The sequence below is a fragment of the Oncorhynchus nerka genome, linkage group LG24 (assembly GCF_034236695.1).
Source record: "Oncorhynchus nerka isolate Pitt River linkage group LG24, Oner_Uvic_2.0, whole genome shotgun sequence".
Classification (NCBI taxonomy): Eukaryota; Metazoa; Chordata; class Actinopteri; order Salmoniformes; family Salmonidae; genus Oncorhynchus; species Oncorhynchus nerka.
In genome coordinates, this window is record NC_088419.1 from 29,966,759 (window position 1) to 29,989,489 (window position 22,731).

The window sequence follows — 22,731 nt, forward strand, 5'->3', positions numbered from 1 at the left end:
TCCACTGGAGCTATTAAAACAGTGAAATTATTAGTTTGTGCTAGCTAACCACTGTACATGCATACAGCAGCCATTACTCCTGGCGCAAAAACATGGCCATTGAATTGCCTGTTTAGCGCCAGCTATGTAGTTAGATAATTGAGTTAACTTGCTGGCAAGATGCAGCTAATGACAGCATGGAAGCTATGGATTTAGCTAGCTAGCTGACATTATCACGTCTTGATGGTAGCTAACTTATTGTAACTAGCTAGCTAACTTAACGTTTGTGGATTGATCCATCTCACAAGGAGCATAACTTTACTCCAAATCCAGTCACGATTGATGATGTCAATGTATCCCTCTTATTGGTTAAAACAAGGCAATTTGAAGCGGGGAACATCGGATAAGCATAACGATAAACAAAAACCACACAACGAAAATACTCACCCATACTGTCCTTCAATGTGGCCAGGACCGTCTCGCTATATGAGATGTTTGGAATCTGCTATCCGGTTGCTTGAGTTATATAGCAGCTTGAATGCTAGCTACTGTATGTGTATTTAATTCAATACCGATAATCAAGTTTAGCACACCGTTACTTAAGCCATTCGTCTTTGCTTGAATAGCCAACCAAACCTATCTTTGTAGCTAATGATATCAAGATTACTGTACAGGAAGTTATCCCGAAAGTCTCCACCTTTCTTAGACTTGCCCGAAACTACGCCTGCCAAACACATACAAAACAGAAGGAAACTCCGCGATATTTAGAAAGGAGAGTCCCGCGAGAGGAAGTTGGACTGCCATTCGTTCATTAGCCGAGAGCATGAACAGTGTAATGGTTTGGGGATCAAAGAAGTCCATCTCTTGAATCAGTGTTGAGCGTCAACGGTGGCCATTAGTTTCCTGGTGAACATTCGTTTTGACATTTGCATCATCAGACGACAATCGGTCAATGGGGGCGACATGGGACCATGGAGCCTATCTTGATCATATTGTAGGGAATTCGGGGGTAGCCCTGACCGGACCAGAGCCCAGCGAATATAATGGTCATTCCACGCTTTCATTGTATTAAATAGGTAACTAAGATATTTTATTGTATAATATTTGTTTCTTATAAATAAATATTTGAGCTTGTGAATGGCACTGTGTGATAAACCTACATATCCACGTAGTGTCCCATACCACGTTTTGAGTAAGAGAGAGGTGTGTGTTGTGGGGGGTACACACCTTGGTGCTCTGGCCAAAAAGCCAATATGTCCCATTTCATAATTCCCCTGTTTAATTGACCAGATAATGGCATGCGAGGCTTATGATAAGAGTTGTTTTTGTGGCCAATTCGCAGAACTGACTCTCTCTGTGTGTATGTGCATCCTACATGCCATGAATCATTGTTAGTGTGTGTTTGTTCTACATCAAACTCAGTAGGGTTCTCCCCAGCTGTTCTGACAAAATTTAATTTTCACATTAAATGCACAATATCTTTGCATCATATACTGTGCAGGGGAGCAGATGTATCAGCCTACTATCAATATACTGATACATGCAGAGTTTATGCTTTTCAAACATCTATTTTGTTGATATCATTTGAACTGCTAAAGCTCACAGTTTTCCTCTATAAGTGTAACGGATGTGAAACGGTTAGCTAGTTAGCGGTGGTGCGCGCTGACGTCACTTGCTCTGAGACCTTGAGCAAGTGTGGAGCGATGGGTAACGATGGTTCGTGGGGGTTACTGTTGTTGATGTGTGCAGAGGGTCCCTGGTTCGCGCCCGGGTATGGGCGAGGGGACGGTCTAAAGTTATACTGTTACATTGGCTGCATTATGATTAGGGCTTGGGTTTTTTCCTGACCACATTACTTGACGAGGAAAAAGTTGGGGACCTATACTATAGCAAATTGTTATAATAACTATATAAATTGTATACCTCTGCTGATAGGCTATGACTAGGGCCCAGGTTTCTCCTTGTCAGTTCATATGCTCAGGAAAACATGCTGGTCCTAAATTCCGATGAAGAGTTGGCCCAGTGAGTCTCCCCCTGTCCCCTCTTAGCAGAGAAATCCATGTTTGGCCTATCTGTACTACATGCAGTCTACTTTAAAAGGAAGTACAGAGTGCAAATTCGCTTGAGTGGGTCCATTTGAGAAGAGTATCAACATCCTATAGAAAGCAGCGTAAACACAAATTCTATTCAAATGAATCTAACCACAGAAATGCTAAACATGGAGGGACACCAGGGCCGGCTCAGACTGGGGAATAGAGATTTAGTTTATAGTAGAGTAGAGAATGAAGATTCAGTACCGTCACTTTGATCTCTTATTGGTATGTTTTATGGTTCATTCAGTCAAATAAATACACACACTAAACTTTTACAGTAATACTGCAATGGCAAGCAAAGTACCAACTATTTTCAGTTACTGTATATTGAAACTGTATACTGGGAATATATATGTTATATTATTAATGCAACCACTGTCAGAAAACAATGGACTTTAATTTGCTGGTTGCTGGCTTTTATACTATAGCCTATGTCTCTGATCAGTGAACATTGACACTTGGTGAGATGTGCTGCCACCTTGTGTTGAAAATCCTAACATTGACACAGAGTGTAATCTGAAATCCTTTTTGAAAACTATGGTACGTATACTGAACAAAAATACAGTTTAAACGCAACATGTAATGTGTTGGTCCAATGTTTCATGAGCTGAAATAAAAGATTCCAGAAAGGTTCCATATGAATAAAAAGCTTATTTCTCTCAAATGTTGTACACAAATTTGTTTAAATCCCTGTTAGTGAGCATGTATCCTTTGCCAAGATAATCCATCCACCTGACAGGTGTGGCATATCAAGAAGCTGATTAAATAGCATGAACATTACACAGGTGCACCTTGTGCTGGGGACAATAAAAGGCCACCATAAAATGTGCAATTTCGTCACACAACACAATGCCACAGATGTCTAAAGTTTTGAGGGTGCATGCTATTGGCATGCTGACTGCAGAATTGTCTACCAGAGTTGTTGCCAGAGAATGTAATGTTAATTTCTCTACCATAAGTCGCCTCCGTTGTTTTACATCATTTTGCAGTATGTCCAACCGGCCTCACAACCGGAGACCACGTGTAACCACGCCAGCCCAGGACCTCCACATCTGGAGAAGTGTACTCTTCACGGATGAATCCTGGTTTCAACTGTACCGGGAAGTTGGCAGACAGTGTGCATGGCGTTGTGTCAGCGAGTGGTTTTCTGATGTCAATGTTGTGAACAGAGTGCCCCATGGTGGTAGTGGGGCTATGGTATGGGCAGGCAGGCATAAGCTACGGACACCGAGCAAAATTGCATTTTATCGATGGCAATTTGAATTCAGATACCATGATGAGATCCTGAGGCCCATTGACTTGCCATTCATCCGCCGTCATGACTTCATGTTTCAGCATGATAATGCAGGGCCCCATGTCACAAGGATCTGTACACAATTCCCAGAAGCTGAAAATGTCCCGGTTCTTCCATGGCCTGTATACTCATGTCACCCATTGAACATGTTTGGGATGCTCTAGATCGACGTGTATGACAGCGTGTTCCAATTCCCTTCAATATCCAGCAACTTCGCACAGTCATTGAAGAGGAGTGGGACAACATTCCACAGGCCACAATCAACAGCCTGATCAACTCTATGCAAAGAGATGTGTTACGCTGCATGAGAAAAATGGTGGTCACACCAGATACTGACGGGTTTTCTGATCCACACCCCTACCTTATTTTGTAAGGTATCTGTGACCAACAGATGCATATCTGTATTCCTAGTCATGTGAAATCCATAGATTTTTTTTTTTGCAGAGGCTAGTGGAATTAATGCATTTATTTCAAATGACTGATTTCTTTATTTGAACTGTAACCTAGTAAAATCTTTGAAATTGTTACATGTTGTGTTTATATTTTTGTTCAGTGTATTTAAGCTAATTGTAAAATATTCAACCCTACTGTCTTGTCAGGGGGGTGCAAAGCATCAGGAGTCAAGCAGGATTCAGGTGCAAAACTGAGAAGGTGAATAAAACTAGATTTAAAAAATGTATAGACTATTGGATGTTGCCAAACCTTGACATAGAGGTATACTTACAAAATTACAAACAATAATCTAAATTGCCAAATCAGAACTGTGAAACTACAACCAGTTAGAAAGTCAGATATTGCAGAGTTTCCTAGGTCCGATTAGCACGTGAATGCGGCGTCTAGAGTGTGGAGTTTGGTGCCAAGTGAGGCAAATGTCACACTAATTTTAGACCTTGCCCCTTGCCCCCCTTGCCTTTAGTAGGCCTATTTATCACAAATTCATAAAGGCCTATACTCAATTTATTTTAGAAACATATCACACAAGACAATACAATAGCCAACAATAGACTACTTAAATAAACATAGAATACACAGAGCTTGATTATAGATGATAGAGCAGTTACAATAGGCTAAATAAAGTTTTTTTTTTTACTTCAGAAGACAGTCAACACACATCAAGGTTGTAACAGACCAAGATGACCAGCAGAGGTCCAACTTAACGTTCCTATTGCAGCAGTTGGCTTGTGAAACAGTCTCAGAAAGATAGACACAAACAGTGCAGTAGACCTATGCTGAATAGAACTGCCTCTAAGATTAGTAGGCAATTTATATTAGATATCTATAAGGCATTTCAAAATGTCTAATTGTTTTGTAGCTAGTGGACAAATGGTCAAATACTTGAATATATTATGTTATCAATATCAAGAAGGTTGATGAAGATCAGCCTATCATTTCAATTCCTAAAATTGGCATGCATTCTCGCCCAAAACATCAAGGCCGCACGTTCATTTAATTCTAAAACATTAGTAACAAATATAAAAACAATATATTTAAAAGTCTCGGACTGCAATATATTATTAATATAAGGTACCCACTGGGCACAGACGTCAATTCAAAGTCGATTCTACATTCCATGTAATTTCATTGAAATTATGTGGAAACAACGTTGATTCAACCAGTTGATTCAACCACATCCCATGCCCTTCTGGTGTAGCCTAAATCCCCAGTGAATGTCAAACATATTTTTATCCCACATGTACCAGATGAGTGAATTAAGCGGACTCTGTTAAAACCTGCCAACTAGCATTTTTCACTAGATATTTTCCCTACTTCCTGGTCACATTTCAACAGATACTGAGCACCCAGCAGTCCCCATAACATTATTTTATACTTGATTAAAACATTTGATTTGGGCGCAGATCTTGGAGACACTTCTCACCTTCCTATACCTGGTTATATTTAAAGCAATCTAGTGACATTTAATCTGAGGGCAACAGAGATGCCCCTAAGGCGAAGGGAAGGAAATCCATGTTGAATGTCACGTCACAGCTTGATTGCACAGGAATGTTGGCCAGGCAGGCGAATCCCCAGACAGTCTCTGGCACTATATCTGCTTTCTATCCATCTGCTGAGTCACTATCCCACTTACATAGTGGCATGTGAGGGCTTTTTCCCATTTCATCCCTTTGCCTCTCCCTCCACGTGCACGTCAGATATAGTGTTGTGCTCCTCGATCCGCTGGCTCTATTTGGAGTCACTGTCTGAAGGCAAAGCACAATATCCTGCATCACTGATGCTGGACCATTGCTTTTCCACTGACACACATGAATTGAACAGCTCATTCAGCTGTGTAGTAGTCTCATGGTAATAATGGTTTGGGGATTAAACAGAGAATTCCCATTCTTAAAATGTGCAGAGTCCGCATGATTGTGCCAATATGAACCCAATCCCACTGTTTGTGTGATATGCAAAAATATATGCAAATTCCCTATCACAAAACAGAAAGTATGGGTGAAGGCTACCATTCGGTAGTGGATCTTTTAGCTTTGTAAAAATCACAGAACAGCATGCTAAAATAGGGTAACATCCCATCCCTGTGCTCGACAATGGACTAATTGTCCATTAATTGACATTGTGAGCGAGGAGTAAAACATAGGGAAATTGTATGTGATTTGCCCTAGTTTAAATAGGGCTTGGGGTGGCAGAGTTAAAGGTCCAATGCAGCTCTTTTTATCTCAATTTCAAATAATTTATGGGTAACAATTAAGCACCTTACTGTGTTTTCAATTAAAATGGTACAAAATAAATAACATATTAGCAAAGAGCAATTTCTCAAGCAACAGAGTGGTCTGTGTAGGGAGGGGGAAACTGAAAACTAGCTGTTATTGGCAGAGAGGTTTGGAACTCTTTCTTATTGGTCTATTAACTAATTTTCTGCCTGGTGATGTCATCAGGCAGGCCAAAACTCCATCCCATCAAAACAGGCTGAAATTTCAGGCGGTCTTTTCAAACAGCTCTTACACTAAAAGGGTATTATCATAATTTTCACAAATTCACAGCATTATTCCAACCTCACAGTGTGGAAATATATATAAAACACAGAAAATATCACGTTTTTGACTGCACTGGGCCTTTAAAGCCCACTGGACATATTTAAAGGTATACCTCGGGATTTTGGCAATCTACCCTTTATTTACTTCCCCAGAGTCAGATTAACTTGTGGATACCATTTTTAGGTCTCTTCCTGCAGTTTGAAGTTGCTAACTAGTGTTAGCTCAATTGCTAACTATCGTTAGCACAATGACTTGCTAACTATACTTTAACAGCTGTTACCATTGACATCCAGTCATTGTGCTAACGTTAGATCAGTCAAGATTTGTCTATTGTATTACCTATAATCTACATAGCTTCATCAACATGAAATGTAACCTCAGTTTGAGCCTCAGAGTTATTTTTCATGCTGGTGTATTTGAAAGTAAAGGACACCAGACATATAAAGCCGACATACTGTATTTCCATTTGTCTCCCAATGTAAATGCAATTTCTTCCTGGAAACCGAGTCAACTGCGTTTGGTTTGGGCGAGCGGAGCGCCAGTACCGAGTTTCGTTGGTGACGTCTGTCGCCAGTACCCGCCCTATTCAGTCATCGCCCTGGCTTTGCTGCATAGACCGCACAGGAACCTGGACCAAAGGAGGCAGAATTTCAGTTTCTTATCCATTATCGCTATGGGAATTATACAATTCTTTCAAAACCAATCTCTCATCTCATACTATTTGAAGCTAGTCCACCCTCGCCACACAGACTATAAAAAACTGCCGGTTGAAGGAACACCAGCAGTAGATTGTTGGTATTGCTTCATTGCCAGTAGTGTTTCTAGAATATGTGTCCTGCTCATGCAGGAATGATGTACCACCCTGTGCGATGAGAAGTAGCCAAACATTTGCTCAGAACTGGAAAATGTCAGTGCTCTGTATGTCTGTGGCGGTAAGTACAAGGCACCTTTGTCTATTATTTTATTCTTATTATAGGAGTAACGTTACTCCCCGGCAGGTTCTCGATTTAAAGAGACATCGCCTATTTTTGCGTTTGTCCGGATTTAAACTTGCCGGTATGTGCAATTAGTCAAGTTAATATATTGTTAACTTTGATTATTCTATAATTCATGTATTGTACAGGTAATCTTATATAATAGGCTACTATATATATATATATATATATATATATATATATATATATATATATAAACATATATATTGTCAGAGCAGAATGGAAGGATGGAGAACAATAGCACAAATATGACTCTATTGTTTGCCCAATGAGAATGGCACAAATATTCATCATATTGCAGGTTACCTGTAAATGGGAATCATTTCTTGTTATTAGCTAGCATGAATTCATTGTATACTAATTTACTGTAAAATATTTATGATATATAATATCATCTTAAGAAGCCCTGTATTCAAACAGCTATCGTGGGACTCTACCCCTATGAGATCATATATGTACTGAAAACATCCCATACAAAGACTTCAGGTTCACATACAAAGACTTCAAGCTTTGTTTCTCCATGCTGGAGAAAAACATAGGGAAAACATTGACTACATTTGAAATACTGTAGTGGATGTTGACCCACCCTGCCTCCATCCAATTTAACATGTATATTTAAGTAATGTTTTCATTTATACATAGATCCATGTATTTTGGCCTTATTGACATTTCGGAATGGACTTAGAACTTACAGTGCAGGGCAATGTTTATATGAGCACTATACCAACATATCAGCCAGAGAGAACATACCAAATAGAAATCTATGCATGTTTAGTTATCAATTTATTTATTTTTTATTTATTTGTATTATCTGGCCAAATCCTGATAGTAGGGTGGTATCTAACCTTCTTTACAGATAATGTAGTCCATCATCCACTACAATCAATAATTAACATTTAAGCAGTAAATGGGGTGTCCTTATCTCCTAGCATCACCATGGAACAGATATTTTAACAAAATTATATTTTCCATTCAAATATTACAATGCATGTCAGTCAGTTCTGTGTTTGGGCCCCTCTGTGCATCTTCTCTCAGGCGAAGTCCACTGGTTGTTTGTGATGCGTTGTTGGCAGTACATTGTGACATTAGGAAGAATATTCTTCACTGGCCCATGAAGGAGGAGGCTCCACTGGCTTTTGTCAGTGATAAATGAGGCATGACTGCATCCTAACAGACTCACTTTTCCTCTAAGTTTAGTTGCATGATGATGTTGCAACAGGTGCTGCGTTGGTTGTGTGTTATCTGTTATTGTAATGGATTATGGAAATCTCAATGATGTTCAAGATACACACATAGTTACTTTTGCACTGTTGTGGCAAACATCCATATCTTCCATGTACAACAGCACAGTTAGGCTGTGAGCTAGATGTTGTGGATGATACTAGAGGCTCTGACAACAACACTGGAATGCAGCATGTTGCGGCACATGTATGTACTGTATATGCGGTTATTTTAAGATAATGTCAGGAAATGTAAAATCAATTTAAAAAATACACCTGCCAAATGGCAGTGTGTCTGTCCATTTCCCGTTTCTCAGTGAAAGATTTCTGATGAATGCTTTCACTTTCCCTTTGTGTGTGCTCAGAGATATGCTTGCCTATGCAGTTGGCAAAATTTTGAGGTGTTACCTAATACGTGGACAGGCATATACACACACACACACACACACTCACAATCACAGGGGTTGTCATCATGTGCACTCGACCCCTAGACCTTAGGCACATAACTGACAGTATACTTAGGGATCTGGGTGTGCCATCTTGTCACAGATGTCTCATGCAGAAAATGTGAAGATTGATCACATCATCCTCTCACAGTAAGGATGAGAAATTGTTGAAACCGATAGATGGTTCTGGTTCAATATGTCACTGAACCATGCTGATTGAAAACCATTGCCCAAACGCCTAAGCATTTTCTTTGTGTTACTGTTGTGTGCATGATGTGCAAAGAGGCCCTGTACAAAGGTGTTGTGTGCATCTTGGGGCAGGCGTGTTGTTGTTGGAGGTTGAATTACAGAGTGTTCAGGCAGGCAGTGCAGAATTAGCTGAGTCTGGCTGTCTCCAGGAACCAGCCCTGCGACCAGCAGCAGCACTGCAGTGACACGGCATAAACGGGCTGGCCCATCCTTTCCTCTCCTCTCTCCCCTCTGTCCTCCAGCCAGGGAGGTAGCATCCTGATATCACTATCACTAAACTCCTGGAGTTCAGCTCGAAACATATGAGTCATAGAACTAGTGATGCTATGGTTTTAGCTTTTCCCTTCAGTATTAATAATGTCATATCAACAGCTGTGTAGCCTATACACATCCATCATGTATCAAATGTATTAGATTTAGAGGATACGATTGAATAGATATCTACAAACAAGATTATACTACAGTATGTATCCCCCTTCTCTTTGTATCCTGCATGGCAGGTATGAAATGCTGAAGAGGCTTGAGGTAGATTCAGAGTGATAGAGGTAGTTATCAGTGATTCATGGCCACTCACATGCGGTGAGGTGTGGTGTTGATGGGCAGTCTCTCTCCGACAGCAGCAGTCTCCTGACAGGATGCCAGCAGTGCGTTTTTTTCAAACAGGAGATGCAGGGACACGAGCCTGCTCTCTTATCTGAGCTAGAAGGGAGGGACATTCACTCGCTTACCTCGCATGCTCTCCCTCTCTCTCTCTCGCACACACACACACACCGCTGTTCAGGCCACCAAACCAATGTACCTTCATTGTGTCACATGTTGAATATTACCAGTTGCACACTTGCTTTTTATTGGGTAAATATGTGATGTGGCTGGAGCTGGAACATTTTGTTCCTCATGATCATCATCAACAGGGAGAGTGTGTCGGCTAAAAATTAGATGGTTTGAGTAATGATGTTGCCCTTAATTACCCCTCATCTTCAAATGTGCTTTCCTTCTCAAGGGGTCGATTTTCACATGATGATTTTACATAACCGAATGAATCTCAGAAGATTCTACAAAAAATGTAGTCCTGGGACCACTGTTACTGTTTAGTAATGATTCCTGGGAAGTGGACAGGCTCCTTAGGGCACCTGGTCTGTAGAGGGGAATTTGTCCAGTCATCAGCAGAATTTGATGACTGTCTCCTCCAGTGCCTGACTTCAAATATGCATGGCATTGTTTTAAAAATGCAATTAAGACCAGGGTTTGTAGAGGTGGTTGCGTACCCCAGCACAGACGTTGCATGCATCAAATCAAATCAAATTTGATTTGTCACATACACATGATTAGCAGATTTTAATGCGAGTGTAGCGAAATGCTTGTGCTTCTAGTTCCGACAATGCAGTAATAACCAACGAGTAATCCAACCTAACAATTCCACAACTACTACCTTATACACAGAAGTGTAAAGGGATAAAGAATATGTACATAAAGATATATGAATGAGTGATGGTACAGAATGGCATAGGCAAGATGCAGTAGATGGTATTGAGTACAGTACAGTGGGGGGGGGGAGTATTTAGTCAGCCACCAATTGTGCAAGTTCTCCAACTTAAAAATATGAGAGAGGCCTGTAATTTTCATCATAGGTACACTTCAACTATGACAGACAATATTTGATGTGGTTAGCAGCTATCTGATAAGTAAAATACCTATCCAGGCGTTTTAAGATCTGGCCTGCGTCAGCAATGCCTGGGCAAAGCAACACGCCCCATGTGTTATAGCAATCTGGTGCCTGATGGCACAGTCAATGATGTGGCATGCGACCATTGGTTGCATCCTGTCAGGCTGTATCACCGCCTGGTACAGCAGCTGCTCAACCCACAACCGTAAGGCTCTCCAGAGGGTAGTGAGGTCTGCACAACGCATCACTGGGGTCAAACTACCTGCCCTCCAGGACACCTAGACCACCCGATGTCACAGGAAGGCCATAAAGATCATCAAGGACAACATCCACCCGAGCCACTGCCTGTTCACCCCGCTATCATCCAGAAGGCGAGGTCAGTACCTCCTTCCATCAACAAGGGCATTGAAGATGAAACGTGGCTGGGTCTTTCAGCATGACAATGATCCCAAACACACCACCCGGGCAATGAAGGAGTGGCTTCGTAAGAAGCATTTCAAGGTCCTGAAGTGGCCTAGCCAGTCTCCAGATTTCAACCCATAGAAAATCTTTGGAGGGAGTTGAAAGTCCGTGTTGCCCAGCAACAGCCCCAAAACATCACTGCTCTAGAGGAGATCTGCATGGAGGAATGGGCCAAAATACCAGCAACAGTGTGTGAAAACCTTGTGAAGACTTACAGAAAACGTTTGACCTCTGTCATTGCCAACAAAGGGTATATAACAAAGTATTGAGATAAACTTTTGTTACTGACCACATACTTATTTTCCTCCATAATTTGCAAATAAATTCATTAAAAATCCTAATGTGATTTTCTGGATTTTTTTTTCTTATTTTGTCTGTCATAGTTGAAGTGTACCTATGATGAAAATTACAGGCCTCTCATCTTTTTAAGTGGAAGAACTTGCACAATTGGTGGCTGACTAAATACTTTTTTGCCCCACTGTATATACAGTACCTTGCGAAAGTATTCGGCCCCCTTGAACTTTGCGACCTTTTGCCACATTTCAGGCTTCAAACATAAAGATATAAAACTGTATTTTCTTGTGAAGAATCAACAACAAGTGGGACACAATCATGAAGTGGAACGACATTTATTGGATATTTCAAACTTTTTTAACAAATCAAATACTGAAAAATTGGGCGTGCAAAATTATTCAGCCCCCTGAAGTTAATACTTTGTAGCGCCACCTTTTGCTGCGTTTACAGCTGTAAGTCGCTTGGGGTATGTCTCTATCAGTTTTGCACATTGAGAGACTGAAATTTTTTCCCATTCCTCCTTGCAAAACAGCTCGAGCTCAGTGAGGTTGGATGGAGAGCATTTGTGAACAGCAGTTTTCAGTTCTTTCCACAGATTCTCGATTGGATTCAGGTCTGGACTTTGACTTGGCCATTCTAACACCTGGATATGTTTATTTTTGAACCATTCCATTGTAGATTTTGCTTTATGTTTTGGATCATTGTCTTGTTGGAAGACAAATCTCCGTCCCAGTCTCAGGTCTTTTGCAGACTCCATCAGGTTTTCTTCCAGAATGGTCCTGTATTTGGATCCATCCATCTTCCCATCAATTTTAACCATCTTCCCTGTCCCTGCTGAAGAAAAGCAGGCCCAAACCATGATGCTGCCACCACCATGTTTGACAGTGGGGATGGTGTGTTCAGGGTGATGAGCTGTGTTGCTTTTACGCCAAACATAACGTTTTGCATTGTTGCCAAAATGTTCAATTTTGGTTTCATCTGACCAGAGCACCTTCTTCCACATGTTCGGTGTGTCTCCCAGGTGGCTTGTGGCAAACTTTAAACAACACTTTTTATGGATATCTTTAAGAAATGTCTTTCTTCTTGCCACTCTTCCATAAAGGCCAGATTTGTGCAATATACGACTGATTGTTGTCCTATGGACAGAGTCTCCCACCTCAGCTGTAGATCTCTGCAGTTCATCCAGAGTGATCATGGGCCTCTTGGCTGCATCTCTGATCAGTCTTCTCCTTGTATGAGCTGAAAGTTTAGAGGGACGGCTAGGTCTTGGTAGATTTGCAGTGGTCTGATACACCTTCCATTTCAATATTATCGCTTGCACAGTGCTCCTTGGGATGTTTAAAGCTTGGGAAATCTTTTTGTATCCAAATCCGGCTTTAATCTTCTTCACAACAGTATCTCGGACCTGCCTGGTGTGTTCCTTGTTCTTCATGATGCTCTCTGCGCTTTTAACGGACCTCTGAGACTATCACAGTGCAGGTGCATTTATACGGAGACTTGATTACACACAGGTGGATTGTATTTATCATCATTAGTCATTTAGGTCAACATTGGATCATTCAGAGATCCTCACTGAACTTCTGGAGAGAGTTTGCTGCACTGAAAGTAAAGGGGCTGAATAATTTTGCACGCCCAATTTTTCAGTTTTTGATTTGTTAAAAAAGTTTTAAATATCCAATAAATGTCGTTCCACTTCATGATTGTGTCCCACTTGTTGTTGATTCTTCACAAAAACAATACAGTTTTATATCTTTATGTTTGAAGCCTGAAATGTGGTAAAAGGTCGCAAAGTTCAAGGGGGCCGAATACTTTCGCAAGGCACTGTACATATGAGATGAGTAATGTAGGGTATGTAAACATAAAAGTGGCATAGTTTAAAGTGGCTAGTGATACATGTATTACATAAAGATGGCAAGATGCAGTAGATGATATAGAGTACAGTATATACATGTACATATGAGATGTGTAATGTAGGGTATGTAAACATTATATTAAGTAGCATTGTTTAATGTGGCTAGTGATTCATTTTTGACATCAATTTCCATTATTAAAGTGAGCTGGAGTTGAGGCAGTATGTTGGAAGCAGCCACTCAATGTTAGTGGTGGCTGTTTAACAGTGTGATGGAATTGAGATAGAAGCTGTTTTTCAGTCTCTCGGTCCCTGCTTTAATGCACCTGTACTGACCTCGCCTTCTGGATGATAGCGGGGTGAACAGGCAGTGGCTCGGGTGGTTGTTGTCTTTGATGATCTTTATGGCCTTCCTGTGACATCGGGTGGTCTAGGTGTCCTGGAGGGCAGGTAGTCTGCCCCCAGTGATGCGTTGTGCAGACCTCACTACCCTCTGGAGAGCCTTACGGTTGTGGGTTGAGCAGTTGCTGTACCAGGCGGTGATACAGCCCGACAGGATGCAACCAATGGTTGCATGCCACATCATTGACAGTGCCATCAGGCACCAGATTGCTATAACACATGGGGCGTGTTGCTCTGCCCAGGCATTGCTGACGCAGGCCAGATCTTAAAACGCCTGGATAGGTATTTTACTTATCAGATTGCTATAATATTTGATGTGGTTAGCAGCTATCTTGTGCCAAACGGCACAGTAGATTGTGTGGCATGCAACCATTGGTCAATTCATGCAACGTCTGAGCAAGGAAACGCAACCTTGATGTGGTTAGCTGATACATAAATGACCTATCCAGGCATGGTATGATCTGCCATGCGTCAGCAACGCCTGGGTAAAAGAATGTGCCCATGGTTAGGTGCAATTGCGCAACAAATGGTTGTTTCTGAAGGGAGGCCCAGACTTTGAAAACGCCTGAATTAGGGCATTCTCATTTCTCTGTGAGGTCTACTGCAGTGTGTAAACCATTAAAAGCACTCTGGATTTGCCTCCCAACTTTTAATAGGGTCCTGCACGTAAGGAAAGTGATGATGCAGCATCCCTTGCTCTCCCTGCCTATCAGCGGTTATTGCCTCCAACATCATATTTCTGTGACAAATTGGCACCCTGGCCAAAGAATTTAGAAAAAAAAGAGTCACATCCCAGCCAGCTCCACATTTAAGAGGAAATAAAACATGCATTAGGTCTAGACTGGATGTACTGTAAATGCAGTGAAAGGATTGTAGGAGGGCTGTTGTGGATGCGGATGGCATTTCACTGCCATGGAACACATTCAAGCCATAATCACTTCAGAATGGCAGCGTTTACTGGTCCTGAAAGAATTCCCTTCAGCGAAAGTCAAACAGAAGGTCATCACACATCAACAGAACATTGGCTACTCTGTTTTTTCACCAGATAACATGTTAAGGAAGTTCCTCAATGTGCTGTTTAGAACATCAGCCAAGTTGTGGTACCTGTAATTTGCATGGATTTTCAAGTGCTTGCTATTGAGAATCTAACATATTTTCATGTCCCTTGGATGGATGTCCTTACCATACGGTGAATTCAGAAAGTATTCAGACTCCTTGACTTTTTCCACATTTTGTTATGTTACAGTCTTATTCTAAAATTGATTATATTGTTTTCCCCCCTCATCAATCTACCCACAATACCCCATAATGACAAAGCAAAAACTGTTTTTTCAAAATGTTTGCCCAAAAATGAAAATATCACATTTACATAAGTATTCAGACCCTTTACTCAGTACTTTGTTGAAGCACCTTTGGCAGCAATTACAACCTTGAGTCTTCTTGGGTATGGCGCTACAAGCTTGGAACACCTGTATTTGAGGAGTTTCTCCCATTCTTCTCTGCAGATCCTCTCAAGCTTTGTCAGGTTGGATGGGAAGCGTCACTGCACAGCTATTTTTAGGTCTCTCCATAGATGTTAGATCGGGTTCAAATCCGGGCTCTGGCTGGGCAACTCAAGGACATTCAGAGACTTGTCCCAAAGCCACTCCTGCGTTGTCTTGGCTGTGTGCTTAGGGTGGTTGTCCTATTGGAAGGTCAAACTTCACCCCAGTCTGAGGTCCTGAGCGCTCTGCAGCAGGTTTTCATCAAGGATCTCTCTGTACTTTGCTCCGTTCATCTTTCCCTCGATCCTGATTAGTCTCTCAGTCCCTGCCAATGAAAAACATCCCCACAGCATGATGTCTCTTTACAAAGTTGTCTCTTTACAAAGTTATTTCAAATTCATTTTTTGGGACTATTATAGGTTGTAGCAACAACACCAAAAGACTGATGACAACAGAAAAACTTAACATTCTATTAGTACTAATGGAATTATATTGATTGTAGACATAATATATTTATCCATAGTCCAAGTCGGTATTAGATAGAACATCGTGTACCTGCCCGCCTCTGGGAAAAACAACCTGTGGTTACATAGGTTAACCCACAGTAAAAACTTGACATTTTTCAAACCCAATTTTCTTGTTGTCTACTTGTTTTAGTGTATTACAAAACTAAATTTAAGAAAAGTACAAGATGTTTAAAGATTACTTTTCAACATTGGCTGCTCCAGCAGCTTTTCTGCATTTTTTGTTATTTCTGTAGAACAAAAAATCGACAATGAGGTGGGGTGACTTCACACATCCATTTATTTGGTAAATGAGCTGCGGCCTGGGTCTCTACCTGAGACTCTATGTGTTGCCATCTTTTCGGCAGTACATTGTCTAAGCTCAACACTGTCTCTGTTGTCATTTCTTTCTGTTCTCAGCTACTGTACAGTGTGGTTGGTGAGGCCTCTAGCCAGCCTCTGATACCCAGCCCTGGCACTGAGATAGTGGCCCTGTCTGCCCGCCACTACTACCACACAGACCAAAGCACGGGCAGTCAACTGGTCTGTGACAAGTGCCCCGCAGGAACTTTCGTGTCCAGGCACTGCAACCAGACCAATGTGAGGGAGTGCAGCCGCTGTGGCGAGGGCACATTCACGCGCGGAGAGAACGGGGTTCAGCAATGCCACCGCTGCAGGAGGCCCTGCCGCGCCCCCCTCATTGAGAAGTTCCCCTGCACGGCCACCATGGACCGGGTCTGCAACTGCCCCCCGGACACCTTCGCTAAGGGGGACACCTGCACTCCCCACTTCCTGTGCCCTGTGGGCTCAGGGATGAAGAAAAGGGGCAGCGAGGTGGAGGATGTGAGCTGTAAGGTGTGCACGCGAGGGAGCTTCTCGGATGTGGTTTCCAGTGTATTGAGGTGCAGGACACACACAGACTGTCTGGCCCAGGGTCTGCCCCTACTGGCAGCAGGCACCAGAGAGACAGACAACATCTGTGGACCTGCTTCTCCCAACTCCCCCACCCTCCCGGGACCTGCACAGTCTACCTTCATCCAGGAGCCCTCCTATTCCTCAGCTGGCCCAGTACACAAAGGTAAGGCAGTGCCCTGGGACAGTGGACCCGACTCCCTAAACTAATATATATCTGTTGCTCCCCCAACCCAGGCTATTTTGCTATGTGTTTAATTTGAGTATCACTCTAGACATCGCCTCAAGTGGGTTGTTTCATGTAGAAACTCAAGGGGAAGCCCAGACTGTAGAACAGGCTTGTGTTCCTCAACAAAATGTCCCCACATGGTTGTTATTCTCCCTATGTAGTCCGTCATATCAAACATTGACCTGGCCAACAGGTACTGTACAGTGATAAAGTGACATGTTTGATCTTGTCACAGACAACACTGCTTTGGTGGAAAACATGTTGTTGTTTCCATTCAATCCCAAACTCCTCACTTGCTTGTTCTCACTCTTGTCCACAAAGGTCATGTCTGTACATTTGTTCTGTAATTGCTTATCGAGGGGAAAGTGGAATAAACTGGGTAAACGGCTGCCCTTTTACTTAGACACATCACACGCTTAGGAAGACCAGGGGAAGCCATTAAGGCTATACATTCAACAGAGAGATAGGTTCCTTTGTAGTGGCTGTTGTTTTTTCTTCCCAACAGCCAAGTGTTATGTAGCCTAACAGGTCATATTGAAAAATATCTCATCGGAAACACATATAAGCATTGAAGTGAAACGTTACTCTTTTTTTCTACTAACCAAATATTAGGCTGTCTATAATATAGACTACAGTGGGGCAAAAAAGTATTTAGTCAGCCACCGATTGTGTAAGTTCTCCCACTTACAAATATGGGAGAGGCCTGTAATTTTCATCATAGGTACACTTCAACTATGACAGACAAAATGAGAAGAAAAAAAATCCAGAAAATCACATTGTAGGATTTTTAATTTATTTATTTGCAAATTATTTAATTACAGGCCTCTCATCTTTTTAAGTGAGAGATCTTGCACAATTGGTGGCTGACTACATTTTTTTTGCCCCACTGTATATGTCTTAGCTAGCTAGCTAACATTAGTGTTAGCTAGCTGGCTCCCTAGCTGACGTTATTATTTGTATTCCAGAGCCGTTTGCTTTTCTAGTTAGAGCCTATTGTTAGCTAGCTAACATTGAACCTTGTTGGTTAGCTCCCAGCACTGTGTCATTGTTGGAACTGTTCATTGTTGTTTAACTAGCTAACGTTAGCTGGCTGGCTCCTGAGCTAACTTTACGTGACGTGTGTACAACACACGTTGAATATGGCCAGTGTCAGGAAAAGTCTGCCAAAAAGTGTAAGGAAATTCTTACCAGCAAAGCTGGTTAGGCTGTTTTCATGTTATCCAGAGGTAAACAAATCATCGGCCAGAGCGTCAAGTGTGCGCTCCGAGAGCGAAGCGAGATGGGTGGGGCTAAAGCTTAAGAAGGTGTGAACGATGCTGAATGGGTGTAGACAAAGAGCTCTTCACTAGATACCAAAACATTCAAAGGCCATTTTCTCAAAAGTGAGTTTACAAGTTGATCAACTTTCAATGCAGAATTACTTTCCCATTGTCCCTTTGTAGCTCTGAGTCTCTACTTTTATCCAATGTAAAAAACACAATTTCAGATTTTGCTACACATTGTAAGACCGAATCCAGGTGGTGAGTCACATACTGTATGTGAAAAATGTTAAACAGTTTTTTTGGGGTCAGAGAAGACTCATTCCCAAAAGTAGTTACTCATTGAAAATGTTACTATGGCAACATACACTACCGTTCAAAAGTTTGGGGTCACGTAGAAATGTCCTTGTTTTTGAAAGAAAAGCACATTTTTTGTCCATTAAAATAACATCAAATTGATCAGAAATACAGTGTAGACATTGTTAATGTTGTAAATGACTATTCTACATAGGGGGCCAGAGTCCCATTTATCAGAAACCATCACTCCTGTGTTCCAATGGCACGTTGTGCTAGCAAATCCAAGTCTATAATTTTTAATGGCTAATTGATCATTAGAAAAGCCTTTTGCAGTTATGTTAGCACAGCTGAAAACTATTGTAATGGTTAAAGAAGCAATACAACTGGCCTTCTTTAGACTAGTTGAGTATCTAGAGCATCAGCATTTGTGTGTTTGATTACAGGTTGAAAATTGCCAGAAACAAAGACTTTCTTCTGAAACTCATCAGTCTATTCTTGTTCTGAGAAATGAAGGCTATTCCATGTGAGAAACTGCCAAGAAACTGAAGATCTTGTACAACGCTGTGTACCACTCCCTTCACAGAACAGCGCAAACTGTCTCTAACCAGAATAGAAAGAGGAGTGGGAGGCCCCGGTGCACAAATGAGCAAGAGGACAAGCACATTAGAGTGTCTAGTTTGAGAAACCGATGCCTCACAAGTCCTCAACTGTCAGCTTGATTAAATAGTACCCGCAAAACACCAGTCTCAACGTCATTAGTGAAGAGGCGACTCCAGGATGCTGGCCTTCTAGGCAGAGTTGCAAAGAAAAAGCCATATCTCAGACTGACCAATAAAAAGAAAAGATTAAGATGGGCAAAATAACATAGACACTGGACAGAGGAAGATTGGAAAAAAGTGTTGTGGAGAGACGAATCTACCTTGGAGGTGTTCAGATGACAAACAAGAACATCGTGAGACGCAGAAAAAATGAAAATATGCTGGAGGAGTGCTTGACGCCATCTGTCAAGCATAGTGGAGGCAATGTGTTGGTCTGGGAGTGCTTTGGTGGTGGTAAAGTGGGAGATTTGTACAGGGTAGAAGGCATCTTGAAGAATGAATGCTATCACTCCATTTTGCAACGCCATGCCATACCCTGTGGACGGCGCTTAATTGGAGCCAATTTCCTCCTACAACAGGACAATGACCCAAAGCACAGCTCCAAACTATGCAATAACTATTTATGGAAGAAGCAGTCAGCTGGTATCCTGTCTATAATGGAGTGGCCAGCACAGTCACCGGATCTCAACCCTATTGAGCTGTTGTGGGAGCAGCTTGACCATATAGTACGTAAGAAGTGCCCATCAAGCCAATCCAACTTGTGGGAAATGCTTCAGGAAGCATGGGGTGAAATCTCTTCAGATTACCTCAACAAATTGACAACTAGAATGCCAAAGGCCTGCAAGGCTGTAATTGCTGCAAATGGATGATTCTTTGACGAAAGCAAAGTTTGAAGGACATTATTATTATTTCAATTAAAAATCAATATTTATAACCTTGTCAACGTCTTGACTATATTTCCTATTCATTTTGCAACTCTTCTTTGAAAACAAGGACATTTCTATGTGACCCCAAACTTTTGAATAGTAGTGCAGTTCTCAGAGACTAACTAACTATTTAGTTGTTGTTGCTGATGGTTTACAAGTTGATAGACATTTGAGACTGTCAATATAAACCTATGGTGTCTGGAACTTAAGGAAGCAGCTACAGTATTTCCAGCCACAGGACTGTATAAGTCTCTCTTACATGTTTTCTTCTGCTGGTGCTTTAGTCCACAGTTTAGTCAGTAGTTGTTCACCGTTTCAACCTACTGTAACAGACCATTAATGCCACTGCTCTTTGTCTTGTGTGTAGATAAATAGCCTCTCACCTAAGTTGCACCTTCGTTCAGTGAGAATAGCTGAAGGTGGTGTTCTACTTCCACACGTATTACAGAGATCGCAATGCCTCCGTCTCAACTGTGTCTATCAATGAGAGGGGAGGGGAAGGAGGTTGTTGCACAAAATTCGCAAAGACAGGACAGTGTGTCCCCATGCAGTGAAGAACTGAAATCAGTGTAGTTGAGATAGTGATGCTGGTAACACAGCTTGTTTCTGAATGACCTGTGTACAGGGATAGCCTGTGATCCAGTTGCCAATCCCAAAAGCATCCCCCTATAGGATGCCATAATGAAATGCTAATCTGTTTAATACTGTAGTCGTAGACAGGGGTATTCCAGCTCAGGGTAAGGGAATTTTTACAGTATATTGATTCTGGTTCAGTGGCAGTTAACACAACTCCCCTATTTATTGGTTGTTTTGGTTTTAACACCAGCCTATAGAGGCAGTGTAGCTTCAACGTTTGTACCTGCAATAGTAATTTATCAGGGTCAATCTAGTTCAATGTCAATTGACTAACAGCGACGTGAATGTGTTCAGGCATATTTTGTTGACCTCTTTTCAACTCAAAATCAATTTCCCATTCATCCCCTGCTGAGACTGGAGCTGTAATGGAATTCACTCGATCTTTAGTAGAGTACTGTATAAATGTGGTGGCTGTAGAAGGATCAATCTAGTGCTCTTCTTGTGTCACATTAGATTGGAGAGCACTGCTGGGGTCTGGCCAGGGCGTGGCTCTCCCCCTCCTCGGATGTCCAGCAGATTGCCTGTGGGATTAAAGTTTTACAATTTTGACTAAATTTTATTATCTTCCTCCGCATCTCCCTCCCCCTATATCTCGCTCTTTCTCCTCTCCCTTTCTCTCTTTCCCTTTCTATTTGTGGTCGTGTGTCTCTGTGGGTTAGATGCCTTCAGCCTGACAGCAGGTTCTGAGGTCTTAGAGCTCTTACTGAGTACCACGGCGACTCTACCCAGCTCCGGCAACAGCCAGGACTCCACCGCAGCAGGCTCCTACGAGGCCAGCCACAAAGATGGAGAGGTGCTGAACCTGGCCACTACTGCCGGAGCCCAGGACCCCACACAGACTCCACCACACCTCAAACACTCTGTGCCCAGTGAGCACCGCCGCACCCACCCAGCAGCCAACAAGCGGGCCATGGACGGCGTAGAGGATGGATCGGAGGTAGGGGTAGGTCAGGGTGTGCAAAGATCAGGGTACAGGCCCACGCGAAGGGGCTCCCCCAGGCCCAGCACTCATACACACTTTGACATCAACGAGCACTTGCCCTGGATGATCGTGCTGCTGCTGCTGCTGGTGCTGGTGGTGATCGTGGTGTGCAGCGTGAAGAGGAGCTCCAGAGTGCTGAAGAAGGGACCGGTTCAGGACCCCAGCAGCATCATTGAGAAAGCTATCCAGAAGAAGACCTGCCCCCCGACACAGACCAAGGAGAAGTGGATCTACTACTCCAACGGACAGGGTGAGTGGATGCTTTATTTTACCTCTCAAAGGTTTATAGAAAGAAATGCAACTTTGTTATCAAGTCTTTTTTACATACAGTATAGCCACATACTTTATAAAGACAGATAACAGAAAACATACAAACAAATACATTTTTGGTACAACGATATATTGGCGAGACTTTCAACCGAGAAGACCGACCATCTGTTATAGCACCAGTGGGGAAACCTAAATCCAATCCATTCTGCCCAAGAGAACATGACACATAGCAGAACAGTATAGCTGTTACACAAGCAAGGGCATGGCCTGCAACAGACTGTAACTGCCACCTCCCCACACGCATCTCCCTTTATCTTTCTCTACCTCTCCCTTCCTCTGTTGTCTCGCTTTCTTTCTCTACTTCTCTCTTTACCCCCTCCCCCTCCCCTCCTGCCTTACTCCCTCTACCTTTACACCCCCCACACCCCTCAGTCCTCCTCCTTCTCTTCCTCTTTTCATTCTCACTCTGTCTTTATCTTTGTCTCGCTCGCTCGCTCGCTCTCTGTCTGTATCTCACTGTCTCTATCTCTCTCGCTTTCTGTCTGCATATCTCTCTCGCTCTGTGTCTGTCTCTTTCTCTGTCTGTGTCTGTATCTCTCTCGCTCTGTGACTGCATCTCTCTGTCTGTGTCTGTATCTCTCTCTCTGATGTGTCTGGTTGTCTGTAGCCATGGGAGCCGAGGAGGCCACATGGGGCTG

General features: G+C 42.3%; 2 protein-coding genes across 3 annotated transcripts in view; one reads left to right on the plus strand and one right to left on the minus strand.

The window, feature by feature from the left end:
* cd2ap (CD2-associated protein) overlaps positions 1 to 837 on the minus strand; it is an 83,446-nt gene extending 82,609 nt beyond the window's left edge. Inside the window, exon 1 of one of the 2 annotated variants that reach the window (XM_029631475.2) lies at positions 427 to 837. In XM_029631475.2, the coding sequence (XP_029487335.1) occupies positions 427 to 430 (4 nt within the window). In that variant the 5' untranslated portion in view covers positions 431 to 837. The remainder of the gene's footprint in view (positions 1 to 426) is intronic. The other variant, XM_029631473.2, reaches the window with a different exon arrangement.
* A 6,116-nt stretch (positions 838 to 6,953) lies between these two features.
* tnfrsf21 (tumor necrosis factor receptor superfamily, member 21) overlaps positions 6,954 to 22,731 on the plus strand; it is a 41,068-nt gene continuing 25,290 nt past the window's right edge. Inside the window, exons 1-3 of the mRNA XM_029631479.1 lie at positions 6,954 to 7,288; positions 16,344 to 17,001; positions 21,441 to 22,013. Of these exons, the coding sequence (XP_029487339.1) occupies positions 7,226 to 7,288; positions 16,344 to 17,001; positions 21,441 to 22,013 (1,294 nt within the window). The 5' untranslated portion in view covers positions 6,954 to 7,225. The remainder of the gene's footprint in view (positions 7,289 to 16,343; positions 17,002 to 21,440; positions 22,014 to 22,731) is intronic.